This window comes from Athalia rosae, chromosome 2 (genome assembly GCF_917208135.1).
Source record: "Athalia rosae chromosome 2, iyAthRosa1.1, whole genome shotgun sequence".
NCBI classification, from domain to species: Eukaryota; Metazoa; Arthropoda; class Insecta; order Hymenoptera; family Athaliidae; genus Athalia; species Athalia rosae.
Window position 1 is genome coordinate 19,852,690 of NC_064027.1, and position 20,225 is coordinate 19,872,914.

At 38.5% G+C, this 20,225-nt stretch overlaps 1 protein-coding gene across 3 annotated transcripts in view; it reads left to right on the forward strand.

Moving 5' to 3' along the window:
* Positions 1-19,291, forward strand: part of LOC105683116 (ras-specific guanine nucleotide-releasing factor 2-like) — a 37,187-nt gene extending 17,896 nt beyond the window's left edge. The window contains exons 4-25 of one of the 3 annotated variants that reach the window (XM_020850710.2): positions 2,101-2,207; positions 3,929-4,076; positions 6,939-7,261; positions 8,144-8,373; positions 8,933-9,129; positions 9,212-9,337; positions 9,438-9,540; positions 10,904-11,158; positions 11,232-11,401; positions 11,473-11,855; positions 11,916-12,028; positions 12,155-12,271; positions 12,804-13,019; positions 13,114-13,296; positions 13,363-13,655; positions 13,762-13,901; positions 15,022-15,042; positions 15,568-15,964; positions 16,057-16,154; positions 16,245-16,527; positions 16,624-16,821; positions 17,065-19,291. In XM_020850710.2, coding sequence (XP_020706369.2) covers positions 2,101-2,207; positions 3,929-4,076; positions 6,939-7,261; positions 8,144-8,373; positions 8,933-9,129; positions 9,212-9,337; positions 9,438-9,540; positions 10,904-11,158; positions 11,232-11,401; positions 11,473-11,855; positions 11,916-12,028; positions 12,155-12,271; positions 12,804-13,019; positions 13,114-13,296; positions 13,363-13,655; positions 13,762-13,901; positions 15,022-15,042; positions 15,568-15,964; positions 16,057-16,154; positions 16,245-16,527; positions 16,624-16,821; positions 17,065-17,286 — 4,323 coding nt within the window. In that variant the 3' untranslated portion in view covers positions 17,287-19,291. The remainder of the gene's footprint in view (positions 1-2,100; positions 2,208-3,928; positions 4,077-6,938; positions 7,262-8,143; positions 8,374-8,932; positions 9,130-9,211; positions 9,338-9,437; positions 9,541-10,903; positions 11,159-11,231; positions 11,402-11,472; positions 11,856-11,915; positions 12,029-12,154; positions 12,272-12,803; positions 13,020-13,113; positions 13,297-13,362; positions 13,656-13,761; positions 13,902-15,021; positions 15,043-15,567; positions 15,965-16,056; positions 16,155-16,244; positions 16,528-16,623; positions 16,822-17,064) is intronic. The other 2 variants (XM_048649357.1, XM_048649356.1) reach the window with 2 other exon arrangements.
* The last annotated feature ends 934 nt before the right edge of the window (positions 19,292-20,225 follow it).

Genomic DNA, 20,225 nt, shown 5'->3' on the forward strand with positions numbered 1-20,225 from the left:
TTGTCCGGATGTTTTTTGTTATTCCGAAGACCCCGGAAACCCACCGGTCTGGTGTGTGTCGGATGTTCCTCCGACTCTCGGTCCTCCGAATAACGAAAGAGATCCCGTTATGTGCTACATTTTCCAGACCGTCGACGTAATAAACGCTCTTCACTTGTGTTGATACTCAACCCTACGGTACATTCGCATGAACATTTAATTAGTATAGTTACCTATTCGCGCTATTGCCATTGATGGGGCATTTCATTTTAAACGGGCCACTCTTTCCAAAATATTTTATTTGAAGAATTTTTTTTTTCAGTCAAATTCGGTTTGAATTTATTTTGAATTGAAAAAAATTTTTCCACCGCCATTCGAGATTACTCGAGAGAATAGAATTACTTGTTATCTTGTGTTATTTCATTTCATTTTACTTTTTATAGATATACCTACCCTCGGGGAAAATGGAGTTCAAAGGATTTTCTAAACATTTTTCTTTTCCGAGATTCTTGTTGATGCAGAAAATGATATACTCACGTTTCACAGAATGTGAAGAATAGATATATCAACATTCAGTTCCTTCAATAATATTCGTAAAAATGTGAATCGAGAAGACGTAATTCCCGATAATATATGTATCGCGAATCGTGAAAAAGTTGAACGAAAATAGTTCGACATTTGATCTAGAAAACCGCAATTCCAGGCTATCGACTTTTTAATTGCGATTGCGTTTCTCCCAGAATTTCATCAAAGGCATTTGAATTCGAGTGAGCTGAAAATTCTGTTGGTTTTTCATCTCACTTTTTCACGTGGAATTTACCTCAGGTGACTGCACCGCGACTTCAGAGAGCATTCGCTTCGCGAGGTGGTTTTAGAAAAACATGATACGCTTTCGTTTTTGAATTCCAGGGTGGCAGCAGTTAGTAAGTTTTCCCTGGAGTTCAATGAGATTCTATACGTAGAATAAGCATCGTGTGAATTTTAACGAGTAGAAAGGTGCAAGTTTGCCTTTCAAAGGGGGATGAAAAATCTGGAATCTACGTTCACCATATACATATATACATTGCGATGCGCACATTCTTTATCTATACCCACGCGGGTATACAGGGTGGGGTGTTTATCTTGAAACACCTGAATATCTCGCCATCTAGACCTTCGAATGACCCTGAACCCATTCTCCGAATGAAAAATAAGTAACGTTGTTACATTTACCCCTTGAAGTCAAATATCTTTTGTATAAACGATTTTTTCGGAAAACGTCTAGCTGGCGAGATATTCAGGTGTTTCAAGATAAATGCCCCACCCTGTATACATGCGAAATTCTCAAGCATCTCCACCTACAAAGATTCTTTCTGCTTGTGTCACACGCCTGCAGTGGTGTTTGGCACATGTATTCATGTGTACGTACATCGGAGTGCGTCATTTTTTGGAAATTTTTTAATTTAGAACGATTTCAAATCATACTCATGTTTGAGAAATACAGGAATTTTAGAACTCGAAATAGCTGGGGACGCTCAAGATGCTAAAAGATTTACATTGGGATTTTCATTTTTTATGGCTTTGCAATGCACTTCTTTGGAATGTAAAGGGCGGTTTCAAATTCTATCGGAAATTTCATATAAAAATGTGTACGTTCGATGTTATATTTTTCCAAATTTTCGATAAACAAAAAACAGACGGTTTTTCACTAACAATATCGAAATCTTTTTGCGACTTGAGCGTCCTGTTATTTTCAGTTCCAAGCGTCCTCATGTTTTTCAGACATATTTTTTTATGATTTGGAGCTCGTTTGGAATTCAAAAGAATGGAATCTGAATCTAGAAAAAGGCGGCGTTCGCCTTGACCTGAATTTCGAAAAGCAGAAGCTACTGCCTAAGAAACAGGTGTATTCAAAGCCGCGTTGAAATCCCTTTTGAATGGTTCTAAGAATCTTCTGTTCACTGCAGCACGTCTCTATTATAAGCATCGAGTGTTCGATTAAAATTTTAATAGTACGCCGTAACATCACGCCTTGCAAAAAAAAAGAGGTCGACCGATTGTCGAATCGTGAGTGAACAAAAAAAAAACGAGGAGATAAAATATTGAATTCCTCATTTGAAGTAATTTTCCTTTGATTTTCAGCATTGCTTCGCCATTTCTTACCGAAGGGAAAATCAACGTCAGTACGAACTACGCGCTGCTACCGAAGCAGATTGTGGAGTTTGGATCGACGCGATTCGAGAAGCCAGGTAAATAAACAGAAAATAAAAGGATGCAGTTTTAAGAAAAAATTTATTACTCGAATTATTCGAATGTTATCTAGTTGAATTTTGTGCTCTACAATTACTTTTTGGGCTTCATGTTACAGAAATTTTTGATTCTTCGATAACGCATGCGACGTTAGAGAATTTTCCCACGGTCAATACGTAGTGTACTTCTTTTTGGGCCAGTTGATTGTAAATTTAACTGAATTAATTCTTTTATTTGTTGATTCTCTTTTTTTTTTTATAACGATCGAAATTTCAAACCGAATTTAACCCCTTCACGGCCTATGCAAAATATCTTAAGATATAGTACGACACTCTGTGCCAGCGCCTTTACGTGATGACCTTACCGTTGATTTCTCTTGCTGAGGAAGCTTCTCTAATTCGGAGGGGATGTTCAAACAATGTGTATATTATACCTAGCAGTATGGTGTAAAACCCTTTTGGTTGAATTCCTCAAATAATTCATACTTCTACGGCAGGGATATTAATGTATGAATACTAATGAACTGGATCAATTCAAGAGCCGGAATATGTGAAACGATACGGAACGTTAAATTTATACGAAATGTTGGCCCCTGTTGTCGGTTTTTCCCCCCTCCAAATAATATACTTGAAAATTTCGCCGTCTGATTCTTCATGCCGTGAATAGATTATTGTTTGGTTAGTTTCCTTATTTTTTTGTTGTAAAAGGTTTGTCCCCGTCAGCAGTAGTACTTTGACATCGATAAAATAACGAATAAAAATTCGCTTGAAAGTGGAAAAATTATTAATGGGAGGGTGAAAAACAAACTGATCGGAGAATCGTAATTTCGGTAGAGTTTTTGTGTATTTTTCGTTCGGTCATCGTGACCTTGAAGGTGATTATTTTGACCGGCACCCCTACCGTTGGTTAATTACTCAAACAATTCGACCGAGTTACGTTCGGTAGAAGGAAGACCTGGAGGTCGAGGGTATAACCGCGGGTCATTAATTTTACCCTTAGACTGCTACTCTCCCTTTTACTGCTCACCCTGCGCCCTTCCCGCACTTCGAAGAACCTGTATAATGGATACAGAAATTCTGTCTCACCTCACCCGACCTTCCGCAACGACAATCATTGTGCAAGGAGATATACATGTATCATTAGCCCACCGTTAATACATCATCGATCAAAAACGAAAATAAATAGAAAAAAAAAACAAAGAAAAAAAAGAAGGTGGAGAGAGAAAAAAAGCCCGCAGAAATCCCGGGATCGTGTGTCTAATTTTTATGAAGCATCGACAAATTTTCAAAGTTTCCTCCTTAAACGGTAACCCATCAGAAACCCTTTAGAGAGTTAAACGATGATCATTTAGGGAAGTTTATTTTTCACCATTCTACCGTGGGATTTACGAGGATAATTCAAGCGGTGGAATAAAATGAATAAAAATTGCGGAGGTGTTGGCGGGAATTTCTTCTGGTTTATACGGTAAACTTGGAACACCCTGTTGCAATTTTCCGCACGGTGATTCGCGTCGTAGTTAGCCAGGGATTTAGCGACTTTATTTCGGATTATATAATAACAGCAAGTTTCTAAGCTGTACGTTATTACGGCTGAAGTCGCGTTGAACTTTTCCATATCGTCACGTGATATTCGCAACGACTGTTTCCATGCAAGTGATTACTTGACGCGCGTACATACATTCGTACGTATCACGCTATACCTGTGCACGGTTTGATTGCAGTTTCAACAAGTTGCTGCTGCAGAAGGAGGAACTTGAGCAAAAACACCTTCACTTACTGCAGATAGTTGAGAGCGAGAAAACGGCTAAGTGGCAGTATACCCAACAGTGTGAGGAACTTGCCTCAGAGATTAAAAAACTACGAGCCGAGGTTAGTGCACGTAGGATTAAAAAGCGTGCTTTCGATTCCGATGGAATTCGACAAAAAAAAAAAAAAAAAAAAAAGAAGAACAGGAACTATTCCTATTTGTGACGTAAAACGTGAATTTTCCATCGCTAAAATTTGAATTTTTTACAGAGATCGATTTCGAAGGAAAAAAAAATCGTTATTTTTCGAAGTGGTGCAACGGTAATGACAATTTTCGATATCGCATAGCGTAATAGCTGCGTGAATCAATAACTGGAAATTTTAGGAACTGCAGTTGAAAAAAGTCGGTGGGTAACATGAGGATCGTCGAATAGCCTCTTGGTCGTTTAATGCCTCATCGGATTTTCTTTCGTCCAATTTTTCACTTGTCGAATTTTAAACATAGCGTGAAAAAAATAGGACGATGTAAAACCCACGTCGGAAAATATGTTTTCCTTAAACCGCTCGACGGACGGAGTCCCCTCGGTTGTATGGGATGTGAGATAAATTTTCAAAGTTTCTAAATGAAACAAGCCGAAGGAACAGAAACGAAATTGAATCGTAATTGATTCTTATTGATGCGGATGGTGTCTGACCCTACGGTCCCATAGCGCCACGGTTAACCTATTTTTATTCGACCCTTGCCGCATTTTCCCGAGGTGAAAAAGAAATAAGACTCGAAGAGAGAGGAAAAATTCATTGTCACATTAGGTTCTATTTTCATTTTCCCTTACACGCAGGTTGAGAAGCATTATAATAAGATCTTCCCGCCTGCAGGCGTGTTTTATCCGTTAAGGGTGGGCAATTGAATCATTATTGATTATCGTCTAATCGAATCAGGACCGTCTATCGACTGATCGCGTCAAAGACGAGGGTCCGGATACGTCCCAACTTCCCGGGTCAATTGTCTGATCCTTCGAGTCTAGTGGTCCTCTTACGGAAAGATAGATGGATGGGTATACGGGACATGCCTCGAAATCTCGATCATATGTCAAAAAAGAGCAACATGAAGAAAAAATATACGTATCAAGTCTTGGCGACCAACTTCAAAAGCTCTAATAAAATGTTGTCTATGAAGTCAACTTTGGAAAATAAAATTCAACGCGAAAAATCATCATTTCCAGTAGCAGAATTACTTGTAAACTGTGTTATGTTCGACATGATTTGACAAAACTGTACATTTTGAAAATACTTTCCAAAAAATATAGCGATAGGACGAAACGATAAAGAAATTGGAGATATCTTTGAACGCGTTACGTAAAAATTTCTGTCGTTGAAACAGAAAAGAAAAAAAAAAAATGAAGAAATATAGGGACCCAACCAGATCTAAATCCAGATGTCATGGAATGCCCCGTGTAATAAATTTAGGCGGTCATGAGTAGAACGGCCGAAAACCTTCTTCAAGAATTACGTGCGGCCTTGTACCCAGGATCTTTTTTCTTATTTTTTCTCCGCAGAGGAGAAAGAAGTTCAAGGGATTATTGTGGGTGGAAGTTCCGAGAATTTGATACTCGTACGTAGGTACATGTTATAGATAGACATGTATACTACGGGTGTTGTAAACAAATTCGTAGAATTCGATACGTTATATGTAAATTTTGCCATCAAATGCCACATATTATTCTGTGTAGTCGATAAAAAAAAAAAAGAAAAAACAAAAAAAAAAATCGAAGTCTCGGTATAAAAGCACGAAATGCTTTGCGAATGAACAAATGGTATCGGTACGGATGAAAAATAAATGAAGAGTGAAAAAGGAAAGGGAAAAAAAGCTGTCGTCTGCTTTCCATTTCGAAATTAAAATTTAAAAAAACGCCCGACCAATTTACAATTCTCTGAAACATGTAACTATACGTGTGAGGGATATGTTTGTACTTCGGTTCGTACCGAGGCAAAAATGAGAAACGTTCGGAGTAGGAGTAGTAAGTCACCCTTGACCGTTTAAGCGATATTTTCCGAATGAACACGCTCGCAATCAATTGTTTTCTATTTTAGGTCTTTGGTTTCAACCGGTTGTTCGTGCAAAAAGCGAGTATGTCTTTTTTTGTTTGTACGTATACAAAAACATTTTAGCGATCCTCTTTATTTTTTATTCGGGTACCGAACATACCCCCTCCCTCGCGTTATTATTTCGTCTCACTCCTGCTTACGTATTCTTTTTTATACGCGTAAGAGATTTGTGAGTTTATTTTTATCATATTAACCATGGATATCTACACCCTCGATGCACCTTCACTTTTGGGAGGTAATTAGCCAACCTCATCTAAAATTTATCACCACCGAGAGTGCTCGCCACTTTGCTACTGGGTTAAAAATTCAGGGGAGACAAATTTCCGGGCAGACGCGTCGTACTCACTTTAACATCTCTCTTCGTTTATTTTCAAACCTCTGATGCCCGACGAATTCCTTAACAGATGGCACCTACATTATTCGAAAATTTTAAACCCATACGGGCAGATAAGTAGGTACGTCGTAGATTGCCCCCCAGTTTGGCGTAGGCTGTTACTTTCTCTAAACCAAGAGATGATTTTAGAAACACTGTAAACCGGAATCACGTCCTGTTACAATTCGTCCTCGTTTATCGGAATGTTTTTCGCTTCCCCTTAGTTTTCATTTTCTTTTTTTTTTTAAAGTTTTTTTTCTCTTTTAAGCTTGTGCTGGATCAGACAAAACTGCCCTCGGAGAAAAGTGCTTTCGGTAGTCACTTTTTATTTAGGGGGTGTAAAAGGAGCAGATTTTGTCCCTTGGTTACCCGAAGCATAATAATTTGTATCGCAAAGCGGAACAGAGCTGGCGTATCTCCTGATGGCTTTGCTAGTTCCGACTTGGACTTTTATTTGGAATTTTTAAATAGTCCGAATCGTCTGAAAAATTTGTCGTTTTCCGCAGTTATGCGCCTTGAAGAAACAACTTCGCCCTGCGACGGTCGCAGCTCCGGCTTACATCGGTTCCTCTGAGGGAGTAGGCGGTTTTCGAGGGGTTTCGGGATGCACGGTTGGAAGTGGAGATCTTGGACCGGCTGTTGCAGGACTTGCATCGGGTCCGGCATGCGTTGACGACGAAGTTAGCGCCCCGGAAGAATCTCTGGAGGTCCGAAAGATCCTCAAAGTCCAGAGTTTCTTCAGGGGATGGCTATGCAGGCGTCGATGGAAGCAAATTGTTGAACAATATATAAAAAGTCCCCACGCGGAGAGCATGCGAAAGAGAAACAGGTGAGTGTCGTTTGAATCCGATTTGTACATGTGCCGTTGTTTCGTTTTTCGCCAAAAGTTGATTGTCAGGTTCAGGTGATGAGGCCTTTCATATTTTATCTAACTTTTCAATGGGGGCGGGCATTGAAATTCTTGCGGTTTATCGGGATTTGGCAATTTTTTTGTTTCTGTATCCAATAATTCTGAATTAATCACCTGTACTCTGTGATAATCCCCGACGGTGTGACACGTATCAGTTTTCACCCCGGTTTTTTTCAACATTCTTACGTCATATGTATGCGTGGAAATTTATAGCAGGACTGAAGCAAGAATTTAGAATTCCATCCATAATTTTTGATTAACATCTTGTACGTTTTGATCAATTTCTCCCTGGTTTTGAAGTTCCACGCTTTCTGATCAGTGCGTTGAAAATTCTTCAACTTCCCGTCCTCATTTCGTAGTTATAATTCTTTTTGAATTTCTTCTTTCTCAGTTCGTTTGTTTTATTCATTTCCATCTTGCTCGCGGCTAACGCGTGGCTTTGTAGATTTGCTCGGGGCGTTTGACCCGACAACTCTTCGGTAAGCCGCTTAGACTTCGTTTTTTTTTTGCGCAAGCAGATGTCAGATCTCTCGTTGATTTCGACCGACTATATTATGGTCGTAGCTCTCCTGATTCATACTTTAGGTCTTAGCTTTTTGTTTCGCGCCACGATTGAAACAGGCGAAAAAAAGAGAAACTGAAGGGGCGGAAACCTCTCGAAGATCTCGTCAAGCCCTCGCCTACTCGCTTTTTCCTTTCTTTTTTCATTCGTCGTTATAGTCTCCTTATGATATCGATAAGAAATGAGCTCGGTTTAATAATCGTTCGCTTTGAAGTGGAAATTTTTTTCTGGTTTCGCAGTTTGGTTTTCCAAATGGTGGAAGCGGAGGAGGAATACATGGAACAGATGGAGGCTTTGGTCAGTTGTTTTTTACGCCCTTTCAAGATGGCGGCGAGTTCAAAAAAACCACCCTGTAGCCACGAGGACGTTAATAGCATCTTCCTGAACAGCGAAACTGTCCTATTTCTCCATCAAATATTCCTCAAGGGTCTGACATCGAGGATGGAAAGTTGGCCGACTCTAGTGCTGGGTAATAGTGGATTTCAATGTAATACAAAAAAATGTTGAATAATTGTATCGGCTGGTCGACTGAATTGGCAATCACTGCAGGCGCGGGATTGGAATCAGCCAGAAATATCGCGATGTTCGATTACCTCGTGCTGTATTGGTTTTTTCCACGAAATACTTAGAATACCCGGTATACCATACACGCTGGTGGAAATATCGCTGCTTCTCTCTCAATTTTCCGCCGCAATATGAATTTTAAAATGACAAACCATCATATTCCGTATCTTCACCGTTCCAAACTGGATACGTATATGAGATATTACTGATAAAATTTACATCTGTATGCGTTCGCTTTGCGTTTCCGATCCCTCGGGGTAAAATTGATGTGTAACTGCAAAGAGAGACGCGCGGAAAGTTGAAATTCCATATTATCTGGAAAATCTAAAATATTTATCAAACTCCCCTGAAACCGACATTTGATTAATCAACGGAGTAATTAATTATATTGTAACTAATTATACCGCCGTGATAAATATAATTAATTAAAATTGATTGCTCTAATCAGGGTGATAATATTCTAGGTGACCTCTTCAATATGCTATTACCGATGTTGTCGATTTACCAAGAGTACGTCAGAAACCATCACTACAGTCTTCAAGTCCTTACCGAATGTAAACAATCCTCGCCATCGTTTGCAGCGCTTTTAGCTCGATTGGAAAACAAACCCTCTTGCCACGGTCGGTCTCTTGAAATCTTCCTCACCTACCCCATGCACCAGGTAAAATCGAGCGTTTTACTTTTAGCAATGAAATAGATACCAGCGTATCGAGAGAATAAATATTATATCGATTTTATTGCAGATTCCACGGTACATCATCACGCTACACGAACTGCTAGCTCACACCCCTTACGATCACGTGGAACGAAAGAGTTTGCAGAATGCCCGACAACAGCTGGAAGATTTGTCTCGTCAGATGCACGATGAGGTTTGAAAAATTGTTTTTTTTTTCATCAAAATTGATGACGGAAGATCGAAATTGCGCGAAAATGTTTTTTTTTTCTTTTTCGCTAATCGTCTTTCCACAGGTGAGCGAGACTGAAAACCTGCGAAAAAATTTGGCGGTGGAAAGAATGATCGTCGAAGGCTGCGATATCCTGCTGGACGTGAATCAAGTCTTTGTCAGACAAGGTGAGTGGTTTTGAGGGAGCAAAAATTTATTTATTGCGAATTTCTAGACCCCCTTCGGGTTGTCAGTAGCTTTCATCTTCTGTCGATAACGATGTTCTAAATCCGTTCCAAGACATTTCCGCGGAGTCACATTGTTCGGATTTCGTCCCTTTTTCGAGCTTGCGCATTCGAAAGCATGGAAGCATCAAGTTTGTCCGGTCCCGCAAGTAATTCCGTGTATAGATATACGTATATTTCGAATCGATGTTAACAGGAGTTTGCGCACGATATTTTCGTTCGCTTACGTCGGCGCCTTTCGTCCGTTTTCTCCGTCCTCGACGCGTGATCTCGCGTCACATGGCTGCCACGCAAACGTCAGACTATTTTATATCGTATATACATACCGTCCAAAATAAAATATGGCAATTATTCAAAGTAAATAAAACGACTTGGAAAATCGCTCGACCACCTCTATTGTGTGAAAAAAAAATATTTCAAACCTATTCGAAATCACGGTTACTAAATATATAAATGTTTTTTGCGTCCTTCAAATGACCGGGCGACTTCTTAAAGTCGCTGCTGTTCAATCGGTCGATGTAATAACTGGGGTTGGCAGCAACATCAGAAACAGCTGCGGGGGTGGCGGGTAGACAAAAACAACGCCTCGGCTTAGTTGCCATTTTGATATTTAATCACACCCCCTCGCACGTACCATAATATGTGATATCTGGAGTGTTACACGGAAAAAAAAAAAAAAAAACAAAAAATATCCTCCTCCCCCCCCCAGTGAAACAAATACAGGGGATAGTGATTTTATTGTTGTTGTAAAAGAAGAAGATAAATTAAATATATTGCGCGTTTTAACTCATTGAAGATCAGACCAAAATATCCGCGGGACCAAATATAATAATGATAAATACAAGGACTGATAATTAAACGACTCTGCAAGTTGTCGGGATCAACTGAAACTCGAATTTAGCGTTACCGTTTCAATTTCATTTAGACTAAACAATCGACTCTTTTCATTTTCGTTGATTTTCTAAAAATTTATTGTACTTTAATTTTCGTCCCACGAGTCGAAGATATCGAGAAGAAAAAAAAACGAAACATAATAAAAGTAAAAGAAACCCGCTCATCTATAAGAACACTTCGGGGGATTAAGTTCCACAATTCTGAAGGCTGCCATATTTTTTTACTACTCTTATAAAAAGGACTATTTATATATACTATACGATTCTAGTGAATGTGAGAATACGACGGACACACGTGTGCAGTGATTTTATTATCAGAACCGATAAAAGTTCGTATCAAAGTCCGAAGATAAAAAAATGTAAAATAAATCCAAATATATCTGAATTTCAGTTGCTTCATTTCTGATTCGCAGGTTCTTTGGTTCAGATTCTTGGAGATAAGCCACGCGGAGCTCGAAGCCGTTTAAGTACAACATTTGGTGGTAGTTGGGGTGGCGGTGATAAGGAAGCTCTGAGACAGTGTTTCTTATTTTCTAATCATCTGATTCTAACGACACGGCAATCGAGCGGGGGACGTCTCCACCTTGTACCAGAAGTCGGCAAAATTCCTCTAGCCGATGCCCTTCTCATAGAAGATCCCAGCGACCAGGGCGTCGTTGACGACGATGGTGAGTGATTTGATGTGAAAAAATAATCTTACAGATTTCATTCCACTTTTATTACGTTGAGAAATGATTCCAGAGTCGTCAGTCTGTTCTGTTTCGAGCCTGTCGAGCGGTATCAGTGAGAGTAGCGGTAGTGGAAGCGGAAGTAGCAGTTCCCAACTTCAGACTCGAGATTTCAAAATCATTTTGGACGTAAAATCCGGGGGACCGGAGGTCTCCGTTCATCTCATCGCTCCTACTATGCAGGTGGGTGCCCCGAACGTGCTCTCCAAACCTAGCGATACTAGTCCTGATGATCTTTTTTCTCAAATTTTCAGGAAAAGGCCGCTTGGATAACCGACATCAGCCAGTGCATGGATAACGTTCATTTCAATGACCTTCTTCACGGCTCGTTGTCGGACACAAGTTCCGTCACGATGCCTCAGTCGATCAGAAACGATCCGAAACTCTTCAAAGATGACATCGACATACGTTTCAGCCGGACATTGAACTCATGCAAGGTACCGCAAATCCGTTACGCCACGCCAGAACGTCTCCTGCAGCGTTTAACGGACTTGAGATTCCTGAGCATAGATTTTCTAAACACATTTTTACTCACCTATCGGGTATTCACCGACGGCGTGACCGTTCTCGAGGCGTTGAAGAAGGTTTTCTACAACAGCGAACCTCCGGAATGTCAAATTGGAACTGGGTCCGTAATGTGAGTAGCCAAGTAATGGAGGGTTGACCAATTTTATGACCTTGGATTATTCGAATTCAGGTCTCTCGATGTCCTTGGAAGCACTTCCGGTGATACCGCTCTTCCGCCTTTGGACGAACGTCGTCGAAACAGCGTCAGTCCGCGAAGAACAAGCGGCGCAAGTTCCGTTTCCGGTAAGAAGAAACAGAGTAATCGCGACTGGCTTTTATTATTAGATTCGTTTTGATCGTTCAGCTGAATTTTCGGACACTAGATGGAAATTGTAGGTTGTGTAATTCTGCACGTGTGTGTACGCATAGGTTACGGGTCAGAGGTGAGCGATAGCCAAGGAGCGCGGAGCCACACCTACCACGACTCGAACCTTGGAGCCCTTATTTCCAACCCAAAGGCGCACTGGCGGTCTGGCTACCGAAAGCGTGAGCTCCTAAAATCCCCCATAATAAACACAAAAGACAATCAGAACTCCGAGAGTCGAATATCTTCCAAAACTCACGATGACCCTAACAAATTTACATATCGGGGAGCTGAGGACCTCGAGGTCGTAACTCGCAGAAAAGTCAGGATGCTGCTATAGCGGCTCATCCCCTAAAAGTCACGTGCACAGTGTGACGATTCGAAATTTAATTATCCGTAAATAATAAACAGTTGAATATGTTCGAATCGTTCGATCACCAATTTTAACGATGAGTTGAAAAACGGTTTCGCAAGTGAAATGTGCTCGGAACATTCGATTTTTTGGTTCGGGCGGGATGCATCATTGTAACGGCATCTTCTCTTTGCTGCGGCCTACGGCCTTTCGGCTCTCGCAGACCTCGATATGATCATCGCTAAATCTCACCTCGGTCGTAACCCATTTTGTCTTCCTGAATCGCCGTGCCACCTGTCATAAAATTTTGCACGAACTTTTTCGAAGAGGATAAATTTTTATTCAATTTTCCGACTGTCTAGTGGAAGAAGATCAGCAGCTTGGTCTAATTTCCGAGGCACCGCCGATCATAAGACGCAGTCCAACCCTCCAATCTCCCGGACCATCTTCCGGAAGACAATCTCCAGCAACTCCGAGGAGGATCAGTGTCAGGGTCGACAACAGTTCAGAAGACGACAGGTGCCACCTGACAATTCCGAAAGTGATCGCCGTCTCATCCAGTGCCGAAACACTGACAGGTGTGAAAATAACTTTTTTTTTTCATTGTCAGTTACGATGGTTTCAATGGATTTGCACTTCATATTTCGGTACCAAATCATATTCGTTTTCCAGATGTGACGGTGATAAGTGCTCCATCTTCTCCGAGCAATTTGAGTTCCGTTACTTTGGTCGGTTCTACCGGTTCTGGTTCCGGCTCCGGTTCAGATCCAAGTTCACACGAGGGTGGAACATACTCAAGAGGAGTGTCCGAAGAAACCGACACTCCAGTGGCTGCCGAATCCGCTTCAAAAGACGGTAACAATTCATCACCTGATCAGGGTCGACGAACGATCTCAGATAAAATTTTCCAATATCTTTCAGACGTTCAGTTCACCTACGAAGATCCGCCGCCACCGTCACCTAAGTCACCTCGTCCCGAATGGCTGACAAAGTCACCGAAATCCCCGAGAGGAAGACGTTTGTGCTCGGAAAAAGAAGATTCCAATTGGACGGATGACGAGGCCACGCCACCGGCCGAACTCTATCACCATCACTGCGGTCAGCATAATAATCATCACAATCATCACAACCATCATTACTCCGAGCATCGAGCCTCCATCGCATCGGCACCTCCGGCTTCGATGCGCAGTGGTTCGATTTCGACCATAACTGGAGTGAGTTTTTTTTTTTCTTTTCTTTTGTCGTTTCCGGAAGGAAGATCGGAATCAATCTCGGAGAACAGATTCCAGAGAGATTTTTTTTGTTGTTCTCTTTGTTCAGAATTATCTGATGGGTCGCCGTTCGATCCAGGAAAACGAAATGGGATCTGGTTCTCAGCGGCCAAGTTTTCAACATGACAGTCAACAGATATCGAGCAAGGCTGGAGTTGTTATAACCAGTTCTCGCGAGAGCAAAAGGAGGTTTGTTTCCCGAGTCCTTGAACCGTTTCATAAGCAATCTCGAGGAATAACAATCAGAAATACTTATCCCGCAAAAACTAGACAGACTAGTAAGGAAAAAAACATGGTGATTACGATCTTCCGAATAGCGTTAATTTTTCCGATTTTTATGCCTCGATATTTTACTTTCGTTGATAACCATCTTATAACCGTGATTATCGTCTTTCATTTTCAATCGAATCCTTTCTTTTTCATTCTGTTGTGTTACTTTTCGAACGCGATGCACAGTTTACTTTCAGGGTTTTTAAAGGAACAAACGATCACCGAAATATTTAGAATGAAAAAAAAAAGAAAAGAAAAATCTGAAAAAAAAATAAACAACAAAATACCGCAATTACATTAATCATGTGTATACTATCATATATTGTCAGTTTTCGATTTGCTATTGAATGTTGAATGTCGTAAGGAGTTATAAATATTATTGACCCATTTGTATATTATTATATCATATATATATATATCTATATATATAAAGCATGGATGCTTTGTGTCCGTTGTAAAACATTCTATCTATTATACTCTTTACTGCGTACGTCTTTATTGTGTCATATTAATATTATTATAATCATTATTATAATTTATTATTATTGTTGTTATTGTTATTATTATTGTTGTTATTGTTATTATTATTGTTATTATTGTTTTTGTTGTTGTTATTATTATTATTATTATTTTGAGTATTTATATTTTCATGTTCATTTTTATTATCACCATCATCATCACCGCACATCAAATGTAACTGTCATTAAAATGATTAAACGCAAAAGACAATAGAAAAAAACGGGTTTTGGGTGTATCGCCTTATTTTCTATTAATTTTGGTTTCCGTTTGACTTGCTTCGGAAAGATAAATAAATTATGTATACCAGGAAGTGAATGAATTTAAGGGGATCGCGTCATTATCGCAATGATTTTTTCGTTACCTGTCATCTTATGGCCTGAGACGTCATCAGACTCGATCATTATACATCGATATGCCTCATATAGTTAATTATTATTATAATTGTATGTTAGGAATGATTTTGATGTGTCTTTCCTATTAAACTGTATTCGTGTGTTGTGTTTTGCGTCATTCGATATAGCATCGGACACGAACCCCTCTGGTAAGTAATCTCATTATCCGTACTGCCCATTACTTATGCGAATATTTTTCCTTCGTTTCGTCGGAGCATGATTATCACATTACACTCCGCGATATTTGGGAAAAACAAAGAAACAACGTGAAATGACGGAAACGAAAATCCTTTGATTTCTTCGAATCTCGTGTAATAGAGTTAATAAAAATAAAAATCGAGAACTACATTTTTTGTTCTATAATAGTAGCATGCGTCGAAAATTATGAATGCGTTTCTCTTCGTCTATTTAACTGTTACCATTATTGTATCATCATTACGCTGGTTAATTATCATTGTGTGAATATTGCCTTGATTACAAAACAGAGGATGCGTCCTATTGGGTGTAGAAAATTGTAAGGTGAAAAAAAGAAACAACACGTTCATGAAAAATAGTTGAACCGTTTGGAGAGTATTTAATTTTCTGGTCCGATTATGTGAGCGCTTCTTCATTTTATTTTTTCTTTCCTAACTGAAGTAGTTTGAATAAAATTGAATAAAAACTGTATAATTTAGGAGCAGTACTTCCGGGGCGGCTGTGGCTTTTGCGATAGCGACTTCAGCTTCCAGTAATCCACCGGATAAAGTTCCTGGCCGTTGCAGCGAGAGCGATGTGAGCGTTAGAAGCGGTTCTTGTAGAGACAAAAATCGACGCAAAGAATCTGTTATGTCAACGGCGGCGACTATGAGGGTCCTAAATGTACTAAGACATTGGGTCTCGAAACATGCCCAGGACTTTGAATTGGATCAGAAACTGAAGGAACTTACCATCGAATTCCTAGACGATATTACTTACAGTCCAAATCTTCTACCGGCTGAACACAAAGCTGCTAGCCAACTATTGAGACTCATCACAAAGGAGGAACCCGAAAGCAGCAAAATTAATCTTGAAAAACTACTCGCACCTCCCAAGGTCAGTTTTATAGAACAATAGGAGTATTTTGTGCGATTGAATGCATTAAAAAATTAGAACAAAATCGAAAGATAATTCTTACCAATTCACAGAGAGCAAGTAAAGAAAGCATCGAGACGCTTTCAGCCCTGGAAATCGCCGAACAAATGACGTACCTTGATCATCAGATATTTGTAGCAATAGCGAGCGAGTGAGTATTCAGAAAAATGAAGACTATAGAAAAAGTTTTGGAGAGTGAACTCGCCTATTCTGACAAATAAAATATTTTCCAAAAATTCAGAGAATTCCTAGGCCAAGCTTGGATGAAAACTGACAAAGCGACGCGGGCGCCGCATATAATCCTGATGACCAGGAGATTCAATAAATTTTCTCAACTGGTCGTCTCGGAAATCATTCGTCGATCCAGCATGGCCTCGAGGGTTGCGGCCATAGAAAAGTGGGCAGCTGTCGCGGACATCAGTAAAGTTCTCCATAATTACAACGGCGTTCTCCAAATATGCGCCGCTTTCACGAGTAGCAGTGTGTACAGGCTGAAGAAAACGTGGGAAAAAGTATCCAAAACTGTGAGCATTGTTTCTTCGTTGATTCATTCAAATTGTTTGATCGTTGTTCTCCGGATTTGAGAAGATAATGTACATTCGATTCGATGTTTTCAACAGACCAAGCAGACCATCGAACGTCTGCAGGCAATCGTGTCGTCCGACGGTCGTTTTCGAAATCTTCGAGACGCTCTGCACCGCTGCGATCCTCCCTGTATCCCATATTTAGGGCTTTATCTCACCGATCTTTCGTTTATCGAAGAAGGAACACCCAATTTCACCGAAGACGGTCTTCTAAACTTTTCAAAAATGCGTATGGTTAGTATGAAACCAGTATCGATTACTTTCGAAGAGGTCATGTGAAGAGGGGACCATGAATTTTTCGTCCATTTTTTCTCTTTGGACGAGTGAACCTATTTTGTTTTTTTCCTATCCATCTTTATGATTTTGCAGAAAGAGGAAGAGTGAAAAACTGATAAGAGACTCTCTTCTTCACCAATCTCATCGAAGGATTGTCTTTTTTTGGCGTAACTTCTGATGGCCTTATTCATTTTTTCACAGATCGCGCACGTTATCCGTGAGATACGTCATTTTCAGCAAACTCCTTACAAAATTGAGCTGATAACGAAGGTGACCGATTATTTGTTGGATCCGTCATTGCTTCTCGAGGAAGAAGAAATGTATCGAATGTCTCTCGAAATTGAACCACGAACATCGAGGCTAAGTAGTTCAACTCTTGTTGGTCTCCCATGTTCCCTTAGTCAGACACCGCCAAAAAATTAAAATAAAATAACAACCGCAGGGACTTAACAGCAGCACTGAAAGAACACAAAATAACAACCCATCACTTTTGAATAATTCGATTACAAACTATCAATACTTTCGATCGCTATCACTTATTGTATATACATATATAATATGTGCGTAAGGAAGATGTTACACATATATATACATTAGGGTAGTCTTATTTTGGGTATGTTTGAACTTTTCCCGACAATAGTCCTAAATCGCTTCAAAATGTACAAAAAAAAAACTGCTAAATTGCAGCCCTTAATATTAACCCGTGCCGTAAATATTTACAACTTTGACTGTGTTAATATTTAAATTAGCAGGTAACATACCCAAAATAAAGACCACGCCAATATACATATATTTATTGTATATTAATACACGCATACATAATACTAGATTTAAAAAAGAAATCCAAAAAATGTGAAGACTATACTATATCCATACGTAAACATATTGTTTGTATATAATGAATATCATACACAAGTATATATAGATATATATACACATATATCATCATCCGAAACTATATGCGTCTGAGTATATGTATGGAAAATATATGTTATATACTTATATATATCTTATACATGTTATTAAGTTTCAAAGAGATGAGGAATAAATTTTTGTTCTCTTCAATCCAAATTAACAAGAGAACAAAATATCACATGATCCATTGATTCATTTTTCTGCAATTGTGTAGAACTGAGGTACATATACACATATTTACCTATGTATGTGAGAAAAAAGATATAGAGAAAAAATTAATCTTCCACTTCTAATGATATATTTTGGGAAAAAATCGTAATTGAATAATAATCGAACTTTAAAAGAAAACACAAAGACACAATTATTCATAAGTTAATAATAATCACAATAATAATCCTAATCAAACTGGAGCTCAACTGCAGGCAGTATTATTACGTACATATATTATGTATTATATATTTGAATAAAATTTATCAAAATTATTATCACATAAAAAAAGAACTATCATCACCTCATGTATAATATAATATAATATAGATCTCACACACACACTTATCTTAGAAATAACAGTACATATTCGTATCGAGGGCTAAGAACCAGAAGGGCGTAGTTTTAATTTTTTGGACTTGCAATTGATATTTTCACACTTATGGTTGTTTAATTTTAACAGTACGTTTCGATTGATACGTACTTTCAGCAGCATGTAAAGCTTGAATTTTGTTTAAATCATACGGAACCATCTGCCAGCAGGGAAAAAAATACCGAAAAGTAATTGAAATTTGAATAATGTAGTTCAAGAGTTTGTCTTTGTTCACGTCGTATTCCGTCTGAGCCTCGATAATTCTGATGATTTGGTGTTCTACTCACTTCTGTGGGTCAGGCCCTTCCAATGTTTCGCTCTCGATGTGTATAATGTAAGGATGGATAACTCTTCGTCTGCACACCAAATCTTTTAAGACACAGTCTAAATTTCACTTACAAATTCTGAGTTTTACAAGATCGTACATCTTGGGATTTTGACTCTTTCAACTCGTGGACATTTTAAGGATCCATACCAATTTACTATTAGATTTTTTAAATTTCCTCAAACATTTATAAAACCTTGAATGAGCCGAATTCACTATAGATGCGAAAATGAATCGGGCAGACGGAGGGTTGATTATAATTATATGCTGTAACATAACCACGTCAAAGAATACGTTTATTGTATTCTCTAACAATAAACTTTTGGAGAGCGGAAATAGTCCTAGTCTGCAAATGAGTGAAAATTTTCGTTCAATAATGTGAATTTTCACTATTCAGAGGTGACATTCCACTCCGAAAACTTCAGGCGGTGTGTTAAATTATTGAAGACTATGAAAAAAAAAATAGAAATCACAAGTACGAGACAAATGGAGATTGTGTTTGACAATCATAATAATATATCTAATTGTTATATTTAACTTACGCATAAAATCTTAACGCGCTAAACTCTATGTAGATATTTACACAATATAATAATATGTAGATACAATTTTCCGTTTATAATCTTTTATTCTCACTATTTCTCAATGATTATTTATTATAACCATTATCATCGACATTATTATTATTATTATCATTACTACTACTACAACTACTACTACTCTAACTACTACTACTGCTACTACTACTACTACTACTACTACTACTACTACTACTGTAACTACTACTACTGCTACCGCTGCTACTGTCATTATTTTCATGTTCATTTTTATGATTCTTAATATCATTATTATTATTATTACTATTACTATTACTATTACTATTATTATTACAATTACAATTACTATTACTATTACTATCACTATTACCATTACTATTACTATTACTGTTACTATGATTATTATTATCATTACCGTTATGATTATGATTATTATTATTACTATTGTTGTTATTATTATTATGTTTATTACCATTTATATTATTATTATTATCACTATCACTGTTATTGTTATTGTTATTATTGTTATTGTTATTATTATTGTTATTGGTATAGGAATCCATGTGACAACATGAATTGTATAAGAAAACAAAAAAAAAAATTGAACAAAAAAAGGTGGAATCGAGATAACCAAATGAATGAATGTATTTGCATGATTAATTCACACATATATTATGTATGTGTATTAGGGTGGGCCAAAAAATACTCATTTTTTTTTCTTTGAAACCGTGAGAATATCTTTCAAGATGACAAAAAACGAGTTCTGGTGAAGTTTGAGTTCTTAATAGTAAGAGGTGCCTCCTTAGTATTCTCGATTTTCCATTTCAATAACACGGGAAAATTTTTTTGGTTCTGTGTGGAATTTTATTGCGCTTCAACGAATCAGCGGGTTGCAGATAACAATGTATATTCTGGGAGGAAATTAAAAGATCAACTAAATGGTCTGACATGATTTTTCGCCAAGTCGACTGGTTCAAAAGTTATT